Source organism: Dryobates pubescens, chromosome 14 (genome assembly GCF_014839835.1).
Source record: "Dryobates pubescens isolate bDryPub1 chromosome 14, bDryPub1.pri, whole genome shotgun sequence".
Lineage (NCBI taxonomy): Eukaryota > Metazoa > Chordata > Aves > Piciformes > Picidae > Dryobates > Dryobates pubescens.
In genome coordinates this window covers 875,007-887,694 of record NC_071625.1, presented here as the reverse complement: position 1 = coordinate 887,694, position 12,688 = coordinate 875,007, and the positions used below count along the sequence as shown (strand labels likewise).

The 12,688-nt window shown below is 44.9% G+C and overlaps 1 protein-coding gene across 4 annotated transcripts in view; it reads left to right on the top strand.

Annotated features, from left to right (window-relative positions):
• OXR1 (oxidation resistance 1) overlaps nt 1-12,688 on the top strand; it is a 203,632-nt gene that overhangs the window by 21,916 nt on the left and 169,028 nt on the right. For all 4 annotated transcript variants that reach the window (XM_054167476.1, XM_054167479.1, XM_054167475.1 and 1 more), the window contains one exon: nt 7,473-7,552. In XM_054167476.1, coding sequence (XP_054023451.1) covers nt 7,536-7,552 — 17 coding nt within the window. In that variant the 5' untranslated portion in view covers nt 7,473-7,535. Of the gene's footprint in view, nt 1-7,472; nt 7,553-12,688 lie in introns of those variants that run through there.

Here is a 12,688-nt window from a genome sequence, read left to right as displayed (position 1 = left end):
CAGTTCCGCCCAAATTACTCAGGTAGCTAAATTATCACTGCTGTTCTTGCTTCTGTGTGAGTTGAGGCCTGTCTGGTAAGCAACAAATGAATGCATAAAACCAGTGAGAAATGGAATGCATCATGTGTTCTCATACTGATACTCAGAGCTGCTGGAGAAAGAGAAGTATGACAGGTAGCTTTTCAGAGACTTGACAAACCTCTGTCAGCTCAGGACTATGTAAGATCTGCCTTGTAGATGCCTTTCCGGTCAAGGCTACATTGTGGATGCTTAGTATGAGCTTCTGGAAGTCTGGGTCTGACTGTTTTTCCTGCTTTCTTTTTTCTTTTTACTTTTTTCCCTGTTCCTTTTTTCCCTCTTTTGCCTTTTTTTCCTCTTTTGGTAGGGTACAAGGGAAGTAAACTGAAGGCTCAAAGAACTGAGAAAGGAAACGGGTCAAGAAGCTAACAGGAATGTCTTGTGTTCTAGGTACTTTTCAGAGCTTACCTGAAACTTCAGGAGATGGGGAAATCATTTCAATCTCTTATTTGATTTCTTCTTACTGTCTCTTAGCCAGAGGGCAACAAAGCTATGGCAGTGTTGCAGTATTTCCTCAACTTCCACATGACAGTGAGAACTGTGGAACAGCGATGGTGGTGAAATGTGCTACAGAGTCGCTGTTCTGGCTTCGATGTCAAAGACCCTTAGAGCCAGCAGATGATGGGTGGACTAGACATTTCACTATGATTAGTCAAACCTTAATTCCTCTGAACTTAACAGACTAAGATGTATAGGAAGCTGGCAGAAGCACTCACAGAACACAGTGATGAATTCTTTATGAGGAGTGTGACGTATTACTGTGTTTCCAGCATTTACAAAACCCAAGGCAGCGAATGCTTCGCAGTGTAGCAGTGCTGGGGGGGGGAGCAGGGAAAGCAGAACATGAAAGAAGAAAAGCAAGCTGAATGTTAGCTACTGAGGAAGAGAAGGAGATATCAAACTGGAATATAGTAGCAGGGTCACCATGTATAATTCCTATTTTACTCAGTTCTGCTTGGAATACTGTCTCCAGTTTTGAGCATCCACATTTTCAAACACGGAGAAAGATGATCAGCAGTCTAGAAAACATGTCCCCTAGGAAGAATTGAATTTGAAGGGGATGTCTGACCTACAAAAGAGACACACTGGGGAGACATGGGAACCGTGCTCCAGTGTGTGAAATGCTTTTGTGAGAAAGAGGGTAAAGAATTGTTCTCTGTTTCTGCTGGGAAAGCAAAGAGTGGAGAGCTTGAGTTATGGCAAAGAATATCATTTTCAGGAACCAACTTGTGGTGTTCAGAATAGCAAAGCCATATTTCAGACTTTACAACCTCCATCCTTTGAGGGTTTTAAGCACAGGTTATAGTCAGGCCAATATATATCACATGGTTTAAGTAGATCTTGCTTTGGGCAAAGAGCATAAAATAAGTCATCTCCCAATCACTTTTAGCCTTAGAGTCCTCTTCTGTGCTCACTAAATTTCTGACACCCCTGTGATCCACTGATTCTTTGGGGCAGTCCTCAAACCTTTTTTTTGTTTACTGACTTTGTAAAATGATGTAATGTGTCTTGTAGAAATTGTTTGTTTTGTGAGAGGAAAACAGTAGGAGTTGGTCTGTTGGTCTTTAGCTGTGGAAAGTCACACCTTCCACTTGCAGCCAGTGTTCTTCAGGATGGGACCAGGGGAGGGAAATCAGCCAAGTATCCCTTTAAGGGACCACAGTCTTGTGCAAGCCTTTTCTGTTACAATAAATTCACATGTGCTTGGCGGGATGAATGCTGCAGTGCCAAAAAGTGACACTGCTTTAGCTACTTCCCAAGTTGAAAAGGTCACCTTTGAGCTATAAAACCCCTTCACAGATCTGGCCCCAAAGATTTGACAGTGGCAGTCTATAGTCTGCAGCACTTTTGGATGGGACTCCAGCTGGGAGCTTTACTTTATGGTCAGCTTCCTTCTTGAAGAAACAAGAGACAGGAAAACTGGGTATATATAAACTGTGAAAAGAAGAGAAGGTATTGTAAATGCTTTACATTGTCATTGTGGCTTTCAAAGTACAGGATAGAAACCACCAGTGTCACTAGACGAATGGCAGTGAGACAGCCACGATGATTATGAATGAAGAGGATATTTTGGTGTTGATAATAAAGGAATTAACAGGTAAATATGCCAGCTGACTAGGGGAGGCTTTCAGTAAGTGAACTGTCTGAGAATACAGCCAGGAAAATCTTCATTATCCTATCTTGGGCATACTCTTCAAGCAGCTAATGACTAAAGCATCAATACCCTTCACATGTATTGAGTAAATGTCACTCTTTATTTTCCTTCTTTTGAATATCACAGACTAGATTAAGTGAAAGTGCTTGAGTGCCTATTTAATAAGAAAGTGATATATTGAAATGACTTTTATATCCTCTGTACAGTTAAGTGACATTTTGTTTAATTTCAGATACAAGTAATTATCACTGGGACTGCAGTTAAAATCACTACCATAGCTGTAGTTTAGACATCAGTATGTGAAAACCAATACTCCTGAATCTACTGCTGTCTGTAATCAGGCACAGAGGAGGGCAGCTAACAAACTCCTATGCTTGACATTCTGCTGTGTCTGTCTGAGTTGTACTCTCTCTGCTCCCTTGTGAATTAGCCCAGGTAACTACAGCCAAAGCTCCTCTCCATTTCTCCATCCTCCCAGGCTTTCTGTCTTTGTTTTTGGTAACTGGAGACTGAGTTCTGTAGAGTTCTGCTCCCTGCTATTGATCACATTTAGTGAGGTTACTTTATTTTGAGGAGAGAAAGCTTTTTATCTGTTTGTGCAATAGTTAATTGAGCTTACAGCAGCACTACCTTTAAGAGCACTGCAAAAGAGTACAGGAGAGAGCAGTTCACCTGCTTTGGTCCCAGGAATTGTTTTGTATCTACCTCTCTATTTCCATGGAGGTACTTAGGATTCCTACAGTCCTGCTGCTGCTGTAAATTAGGTAACTGTGTAATATTTTGTCTGCAACATTAGCCTGGCTTTAGGCTGGAGGAGGGTAGCTTTAGACTGGTTATTAGGAAGAAATTCTTTCCAGTGAAGGTGGTGAGACACTGGTACAGGCTGCCTAGGGAGGCTGTGGGTCCCCTCCCTGGAGGTGTTCAAGGGCAGGTTGGATGAGGCCCTGAGCAACCTGGGCTGGTGTGAGGTGCCCCTGCCCATGGCAGGGGGTTGGAACTGGATAATCTTTAAAGTCCCCTCCAACCTAAACCATTCTGTGAATCTAATAGGGAGCGAGTGACAGGCTGTGCAGATTTTGTGGCAGAAGCTACGCTGAGCTGTCTCCCAAGAAAGACACATACATGGTATTCCCCAGTGTAGGAATGGGAAGCACAGGCAAGCACATGGAAATGAAGGATATTGTGAGGCCCTGGTGAACATATTTTAAAGAATGAAAGATGAAGGTTTAAAACCAACAGATGAAAGAACAATTATCAGATGAGGTTCCCCAAGCTGCCACTGGGGCGAGGCACCAAACTGGTCATTCTTTCCTGTTGTTGCTGTCTTAAAGCCTCAAATATATAACTTCCTTTTGGAAGAAGAACACACCCATCATGGAACCTGCATGATTCAAATGAAAAGCATACAGCAGTTGTAGTGTAATTAGTTTGTCAAGGGAAAAAACACCACATAAGTATAAGAAGATTAAGGGGATTACAGACGTAATGATAACAGACAATGGCATTAGATCTTGGGCAGCTCTGTGGCTGCTGTGAAAGACTGCTGTCAGATGAGATAATCACCACAGTCAAATATATGAGGTTAATTTTACCATTTCTAAAGTACTTTCCCTTCAGACATCAGAAGGAACTCATTTGTGAAAAAATGCAGAGTTATACTCCTGAACGGTCATAAGGTTGCTGCCCTCATGATTTACAGTGAGAAAAAGGAGTTAGTTATTACACTCTGGATACTGAACTGACCTCTGATCAACAACAGGTGGCAGCTGGGTTTATTTCACAGCACAGCAATTGCTGTGGTAGATTTCCTTTACATTTCGGATAAGTCAGTCTTGTCTTTAGTAGCTCTGCTTTGGTTTTCTGTGTTTGAATAGGACTTCATTGTATTGGCTCACTGTCTTCCTGTGAGCCATGAGCTGCCCAGGGCTACAGGACAGAAAGCATTTTACCCCAAGGGGCTAAACAAAAGCACCCCCACAGAACTGGAGGCCAAGTGACAAATGCTAGTTACAAAAAATAACCAAACCCACAAAAGATACAAAGGCAATACATACACAAATGGAAATCAGTTCCCTGCCTGGGCTTACCAGGCCTCTCTTGGTTTCCGTTGAGTGATTGCTTTGCAGCAAGGATAGCATTAGGGCTATTTCTAGTTAGCATCATGCTTTGCTTGTCTGCTGATTGGCTTCTCAGCAGTCTTTTCCCAGAGACAGCCGAGTTTAGCATCTGCCAAGTCTTTCTTTGGGTTTTCCTTGCTGTTTTACTACAAGCACAATGCTTGTTTCAGGAGCCATCCCATACTGTATTTAATGTGGCAGCGTATCAAAGCCTTCCTCAAGCGCAGAACTTGTTTCACCTGCATTAGCTGCGTCGTCACTTCATCCCACTGCAACTGTGGCAAGCATCACCTGCTCTCTCCACATTCCTGCTGACTTTAAACAGCCTTCATTAGCAGCTTGATGTGGCTGCATGGAAGGGGACAGGGACAGTTCCTCCCGGGCTGGTCTGCCACTTTGCCCTGAGGACACCACCTTGCACTGGAGAGGCATGCAGTGCAGCAGCAGCTCACTAAACCAGCCACATGCGGTGGGAAACATTTCTGTGCAAGGGATAAGGTATCCAAAGTCCAAATGCATGTTTCATTCAACATGTTTGGTGACTGTCTCAGCCCTCTTTTCCAAAAAGGATATAGCTGTGCCTCCAGTAAAAGGAGGATGCTGCTGCCAGTAAAGTTTCTGCTTTGATAGGTGGCAACATAGCCAGCAGGTTGCTCTTCTGACTTGTGTACCAGTCACCTTCAAGGGAGGATCTTCAGCTGCTCAGCAGTTTTATACCTACTGGTTTCCCTCAAATAGCTTGTCCTGTTTTCTGGGAAACCACAGTAGCTTGTGACATCACTGACATTGGTTTGGGTGTGCAACAGGAGACAGAAGGCATCAGAGCCCTTCAGTTTAAGTTGCTGTGCATGCAAAGGCAGCCTGACCTACTAACATAAGATGCTTTACAATATAACAAATGGTGCTTGTAAATGGTGCTCCTTAATGGAAACAGATCATCAAATGACTGAACAGGCTGGAGCTAAAGTCTTCAGTGACAAGGTTCCACTGATGCTTCTGGGGTCATGGCTGTCATCTTCAGATTTGGGATCTGGGCTTCCATACTTCTGAAAATTAAATTGAGCTTGACCTTTGCTACTTCCATGAGAAAAGGAATGCTTGCCTCAGGTTCCTGTAGTGCCTCTACAGATTTAGGCTCCACATTGTATAATCAGCTGTCTAAATGGCTTGAGGTGCTTAGTGTGTGCAGTGGGGACGAGGCTGAGTTGCAGTCCTTAATCTCATCCATGTTCTGTCTTTGAGCTGCGTATCTGAGAGCGTAGGCATGGCTGAGGCTGCCAGTTAGCTTGACAATCATAAACAGGAACTGGAGTATGATTTCCCAAGACATGCAGGGAATATGCATGCCCCAAATCCAGTGATTTTCAATTGGAGTGGACACTTGGCTTACTTAGAGGCTTTGGAAATTCCCAGCCAAGACAGCAATCTTAAAGCACACATTTGTTAAGCTCTCAGCATAGAGTGGCTGTTGTTAATGAGTGACAGGGAGAATAATTGCCTGGGAAGGGACATGTACTTCAAGCTGATGATATTTCTGCTGCTTGCCCAGCTGCAAGGCTGGGATTCTGGAAAGAGAGGGCATGGAAAGGAAGGAGGAGGTTGCATTTGATTGCAGCTGTCCAGGTGAAGATGCCACATGAAAACAAACCCCAACCCTACACAAAACAAGAAAATGAAATGCTTTAAGAGCAAATGGGAAATAGAGGGGAAAATGTCACTGTCAAACCTCTGATGAAGTACAGGGCTGTGAAAAGACCAATTCCTCACCTGGAGGTACCGAGACATTGTACCTGGTGTCATTTTCATCTGCTGTGACATGGAGATAGGAAGTCCCCTTGAGCATCTTAGGAATTTAAGAGGGAGTTTGTAGACAGAAATCCTCTTATCAGTCAACATCACAGCTCCGTCCTGGTGAGCACAGCATTGGTATTCAGGGTGCACATTTATGTGTAGAAAATGGACTAAACTAGGACAGCAGTTACTATTTTGCAAGCTGTACCTTTGCTTTAAATTGGAGGTTTGGGTGTAGCACAGAAAGGTTGCCACCCATTGGCATGCTGTGAGGGCAGTGGGCACGTGTGGTGGCATTCGCAGGGGAAGCCAGGGACGGTTGTGAGCCGTTGCGGTCTGGTGGGAAGGCACTCTGCGGGGCACAGCTCGAGCTGGAGGGGCGAGTGCCTGCCTGCATTGCCATTTGACTGCTCCTCAGGCAGGGAAGGACTGGCTGTGAGCAGAGCCCGCAGAAGGGAGCGTGCAGGGCACCCAGAGTGCTGCTCGGGCTGCTCTTTGTGATTGTTCCTCCCAGGCTGTGCAGTAGTTTGAATCTCAGCTTCCAGCTCTGCTGAGAGCTGCTTCTGGCACCTTGGCATCCAGAATGCTTCAGGTTGAAAGGGACCTTTGAAGGTCACCTGGTACAACCTTGCCCTGCAGTAAGCAGGGACATTTTTTACTAGATCAGGTTGCTTGGAGCCCTGTCCAGCCTGACCTGGAATGTTTCCTGGGATGGAAGATCTGCCACCTCTGGGCAACCCGTTCCAGTGTTTCACCATGCTCACTGTCAAAGAGGGCAATGGATTGAAACTGGAAGAGGGTAGCTTTAGACTGGAGATTAGGTAGAAATTCTTTGCAATGAGGATGGTGAGACACAGGAACAGGTTGCCCAGGGAAGCTGTGGATGTCCCCTCCCTGGAGGTGTTCAAGGCCAGGTCGGATGAGGCTGTGAACAGCCTGGGCTAGTGAAATGTGTTCCTGCCCGTGGGGGTGGAACTGGATGATCTTTAAGGTCCCTTCCAACCCAAGCCATTCTGTGACTCTGAATTGGGTACATGAATTCTCCTTTCAGAGGCAGAGGCTTTTAGACACTGCACTAGCAGCCAGCACTATACCTAACTCTTCTCTTGGGTATCTACTCTAGCAATCTCAGGTTTAAGCCCTACCGGTAGGTTTAGTCTTTTATCTTTTTGTTTGTTAACCTTTACATCATTTTTCTAACCTTTGTCTTTCCCTAGGATTGCCAGGTGTTCTCTGGAGTTGCACTGGAACTGATGTCCTTAGTGTTTGGGATATTAAAATCAAGGCCCTGAGTTGCTTCTCTGAAACCAGCTCTTTCTCTTCTCCCCTAGGTCAACAGGAACAGCCTTTTGCAGCACTGTGCATTCCTAAAGGCAGAAGGAGCCTGCACCATCATGTTTGGCACCAAGAGGTCAGTTTTCACCTTTGTGGGCATGCTTTTCATCTCCAGACAGCAGTACAGCTGGTATGGCTCTAATCTGAACGTGTTGCATCCTCTGAATGTGCTGTGTAACAAAATACATGAGCTGGACACATGGCTCCTCTGGCTGCCTGGGCTTTGTTTGCTGTATGGCTCTGAGCTGCATTAGTTGGCAGATGGGTGGCATGCAGGCCATGTAGCACCCAGGCAGGCAGTGTCCCCAAGGCATTCTGGGTCACAGCAGGAGTGACAAAGGAGACACTGTACTAATGGTGGAGGGCATCCCTTCTGCTTTCTGGGTTCAGAAAGTAACAGCAGGACAACAAAGCACCCATGTAAGAGAGGCTCTGTTCTGCCATATTAGGGGATCCATACTGAACACAAGGTGACCTCATTACACCTTCTGCATGATTCAATGTCAGACCCCAAATCTCTCCCAAAAAAATCAGTGCTTTTGAATCTGTGCTGTCCACTGCCTGCATCTTTGAGTGCTCTTCTTAAGCATCAGGAGTCCTCTCTCTGTCAGCAGACAGCATAGCCTTGCTTCCCTTTCAGTTCCTGCAGCTGCTCAGGCTGTTGTGGCACTTGAGGCACCTTGCCAGGTACCAGCTAGTGCACCTGTAGGGCTTCTGCAAGTGTGATTTCTCCATGGATCAAAGGTACTATAGACCATTCCTCCTTCATATGAACTCACTGATGTTTTATTATTGCTTGCTGGCAGACTTTCAGGTTTTTAGTACAAGTCAGTCGAGGACTTCAGCCTCTGTGCCCCAGCTATATGGCAGCCCAGTGAAACTTGAGCCCCGTGCAGTGGCAGAGCACCTTTGGTCTGGTACCTGGAGAAACAGCTCACCCCTTCTGACTTGTTGGGGAGGGGGAAGGCTGGCTTGCCCTTAAGCATATATGAATCAGCATCTTCCATGCCTATGGGAATCTAGAGTGGCACATAATAGGAGGAAGCAGCTTGGGTTTCTGAGGCAAGGGAGCTGCAGCCTTGTATGGGTCAGGTGCTACCAGGGGCTGCCCAGTCCTTGTGCTGCTGCAAGTGTGGGCACTGCTGCCTCACACAGCAACAAGTCCAGTAAGATAGCCTGTGCCTCCCTGAAGTGCTGCTGCCGCCTGACTCTGGGCTTTGGTACCTTGCCTGGGAGATGCAAATGCAGTCCATGGTTAGGGTAGCTTTTCAGGAGAAGGGAATTGTGGCCTTATTTCCAGGTATGTACCGAAGCTGAGGTTTGGGCAGTGTGGTGAGCTGAAGGTAACCGTTGCTGAGGGTGCAGTAGTGGGACTGCAGACTTCCCATAGGAGGACTTGTGGGTTTAATGGATTGCCTCTGCAGAACATTAATACTCAAGTTAACCACAGACATTTTGTTAAGTGAAATAAATGGTTTCATTGTGCTCAGGTGGGTTAGTTGGTTTTGCCAACTCACTTTTTAGTTTTCCTCCTTCTTGGCTAATCTAAACACTGTTTCGTTTCTCACTCTCAGGGCAAGCTCTTTATCTTTTCTTAGCATTACAAACCAATGGCAAAATGAAGAATTTTCTTTGATTGGCAGCCTTGCAATGTCAGTCTGTATCTTTTTTTCTCTTTTCCTCCCAGATTAAATCTTGATTACTATGCAAATGAAAATTCCTCATAAGGAATATTGCAGACAACAGGAAATGCTCTTTCATGCCTGCCAACAAGGTTTTCATGACAAAAAGGCACATCTAGGGAACAGAAGTTCTTTGCCTTTCCACTGTACAGTGCTCTGCTACTTCTGACTTCCTACAAACTGTTTTGAGCCACTTAGAATAAAGAAAAGAGGAGGGAAAGAGGCAGAGTGGGCTTCCATATTTGTAGCTGCCTTTGAGTAAACTGAGTAATTGCATCAAGCATCCCTGAGACTGGTACTGCATTTTAGTTAGGCAGTGATTAAGTACTTGTCAGGTGTTTTGTTCTGCCATTTGCAGTGGGTTTTGAATTGCATTTTTCACATTTACTGGGAAATACTCTGAGGAACAAAGCAATTTTTCTATAGGATAGCAAGATTTGAGGTTTACTTCCTTGCACAACTAGTTTCTGGTTAGTTCTGATAATAAATTGCTAGTTATGATCTCCACAAAACACTATTAAAATGACAAAACTCTGACTCAAACCCTGCATTATCTCCTGATCTTGGGAGGTTATCAGGAACAGTATCTCAGCTCCATTTTGAATTTGTACCTTGGTTAATTTTGCATACAAAGTTTATTTCCCGTGGATAATACCTGCTGCACAGACTGGATAATCAAGCCAGTGAAAGTGATTTTCCTATCAGAGCAGCTTTGACCATACACAAGGAAGAGACTTCTCAACTGATGCATAAGAAGCTGTGTTGTTAATGTGAAGTTGCTAACAGAGGTGAATTGCTCTTGATTTCAGTTTGGCTTGAGAGCTGATGCTGTGTTCTGAAACAGAATCAGAATCTCAGGACATTAGAGGTTGGAAGGGACCTCCAGAGATCATCCAGTCCAACCCCCCTGCCGAAGCAGGATCACCTAGGGCAGGCCACACAGGAGTGCATCCAGGCAGGCTGTGAAAGTCCCCAGAGGAGACTCAAACACTGAAACACTGAACTGTTGTGGTTTCTCCATGCTGTCCTGTATTCTGCTCTCACCTTGTTCTCTACCATGTTAATTTTTCTCCACTTACTGAACTCTACAATGGACACCAACACTGAAGTAGCAGAGGTCAGCATGTACACCAATGAGCTTCTGTTGTATTATTCATGTAGTGTAATTATTCCAGCCTTGCAAGAGCAGTTGCCAGTACCGCTGTCCTTCTGTGGAAGGGAAAAGTATGCAAATGGCTTTAGAGAAGAGATTTTTGTTTTGTGGGAACCAGCTTCATGTGTGGAAGTTGCTCTGCAATGATAGGCTCCAAATTAGCACATCCTCAGGATCTGCAGCCAGCTCTGATTGTCTGCCTACCACTGGCATCATGATGTCCGTGGGTGCTCTAATCTGTGGCCATCTATATTCTTCAGTTTGGAAACCTTTAACTTGTTTAAACTATGTCTGTGCAGCTGGAGAGTATTTCTCCTGGATGGCATGCTCAGTTCTCCTCTCCTTTTCTAGCCTAGATTGGAGGCTTCAAAAGACTCCTGAGAGACAAGAAAATTAACTACATCCTTGCCAGACTCAGTACAATGTAGCCCAATCAGTCTTCCTGTACTGGAGCTTAAGCTCCAGTAAGATGGTTGCACAGCTAGCAAATGGTTGCACATCTGGAAAGTCCATATTTTAGTTTACCACTCCATCTAATAGCAGTTTAGCTTCTTACAAATAAAATCACAACAATTTTGAGCTGTGGCAAAGAGCTTTTGAATTTTGCTTCAAGTAACTGCATCATTAATTATAAAACATGAATATTTGGATATAGGCTTGGAAAGGACCTCAAGGATCATCCAGTTCCAACCCTCCTGCTGTGGGCAGGGACACCTTACACTAGAGCAGGTTGCTCACAGCCCCGTTTAGCCTGGCCTTAAAACCCTCCAGGGCTGAGGCTTCCACCACCCCCCTGGGCAAGCTGTCACAATCTATGTTTCTACAAGTGAAAATACAAAAGCAATTTAAGCCTGTTGAACTTTAGCTGAAGTGGGTAGTTTTTACAGGAGTCAGTAAGGCTCTGCTCCACCTTGTGTAGAGCCTTTCAGAGGTGTCTGTGTGAGCTCTCCTGCCAACCTGGCCCCTGTATTTTTGTTACAGAAAGTCATCACATGTCTACACCAACTGTAATTATTTAATTCTCCTCTTGTGTTTCTTAGCTGTTTCTTGGAGGTTTTGTGAGTGTCTCATTACTGCCTGCAGATTCCTTAATTGCAGGATTCTACTTGCATGTCAGTTATAGCCTTTAAGCTCCTTCTCTGAAAGTAACTGGCATCAGAAATTACCAAGAGTAACCTAACACCTGAGGGACTGGATTTCTTTTGGTTCTTTCTGTTTGCATTGGAATGCTACTGTGTTTATTTACTGCTCCAGTTGATGTCAGGCAATTAATGTGTGAGTAAAACTGCAGACATCTTTCTTGTCATGTTTGCAGTTCCTTGATGCTTTAGAAGATTCAGGAGACACAGGGTTTCTGAGCAAGAGCCTTGAGACCCTTAAGATAAGTCATGCATATGGCTGGGCTCTTCAGTGTCCAGACAAACCCTGTTGTCAACAGCTAGGGCTGGGTCAGCCACTAGATGAAAGACAGATGCCCTTTATTAACTCCTCTCCTTTCCCAAAAGAGAAGACAAAGGGAATAAGGGTGAGAGACTTACAGACTGACAAGAAAACAAACCCAGCTTTCATAGAAGTAGTAATGTGAAGTGTATACAAATATTGAACCCACTCCCACTGGTGGCAGTTACAGCACCATCACCACTGATGCTGTGGGCAGGCACTGAGCAAGTCCCAGACTGGACACAGCAGCAGACAGGAGCCAGGTTCAAGAGCTGTATGCTGGAACTGCTCAGGAGCTCATGGGCTGGGATCAAAAGCAGAGCAGATGGAATCCTTCTTGGAGGCTGGCTCCTGAAGAAGAGAGCTTGACCTTTTTGATCCTTCAGCTTTATACTGAACATGATATGTATGGAGCAGAATACCTGAACTGTCCTCCCCACAGGCAAGGCCTTTTACTTTCTACAGCCTTAAGGTAGTAGACAAGGTTTAGCAGTGACCTTGGTCTGCACACCAATCCTCGGTACTGTAAACACCAAGCATTACCACTGCTAGAGGCAGACCCTACCTGAGACAACATTAACTCCAGGAAGCTCAGTCACTTAGAAGAGACTGAGCTGAAAAATGAAATCACTGAACAGAATCAGTTCTTTTCTAACTCAGCCCAGGACTGCTGTCCAAGCTCATCCAGAAGGCAAAGCTCTGACGTTTCTGAAATCAGTACAATGATTTTTCTCTTATTCTGGAAGTCAGCATTTCTCCTACATTTTCTTTACCAAGAGCATGCAGGATGAGGAAAATCTTTGGTTCTGCTTTTCAGAAAACATATTTGGAAGAAAGATAGAGCAAGGTGTAAGCTGGAGGTCAGTCTTGCTGGATGATGAAGTCAGTTGAAGGTGCTCATGCTCTGCTTCAGTCATTTCCCCTTGCACAGGAAAGC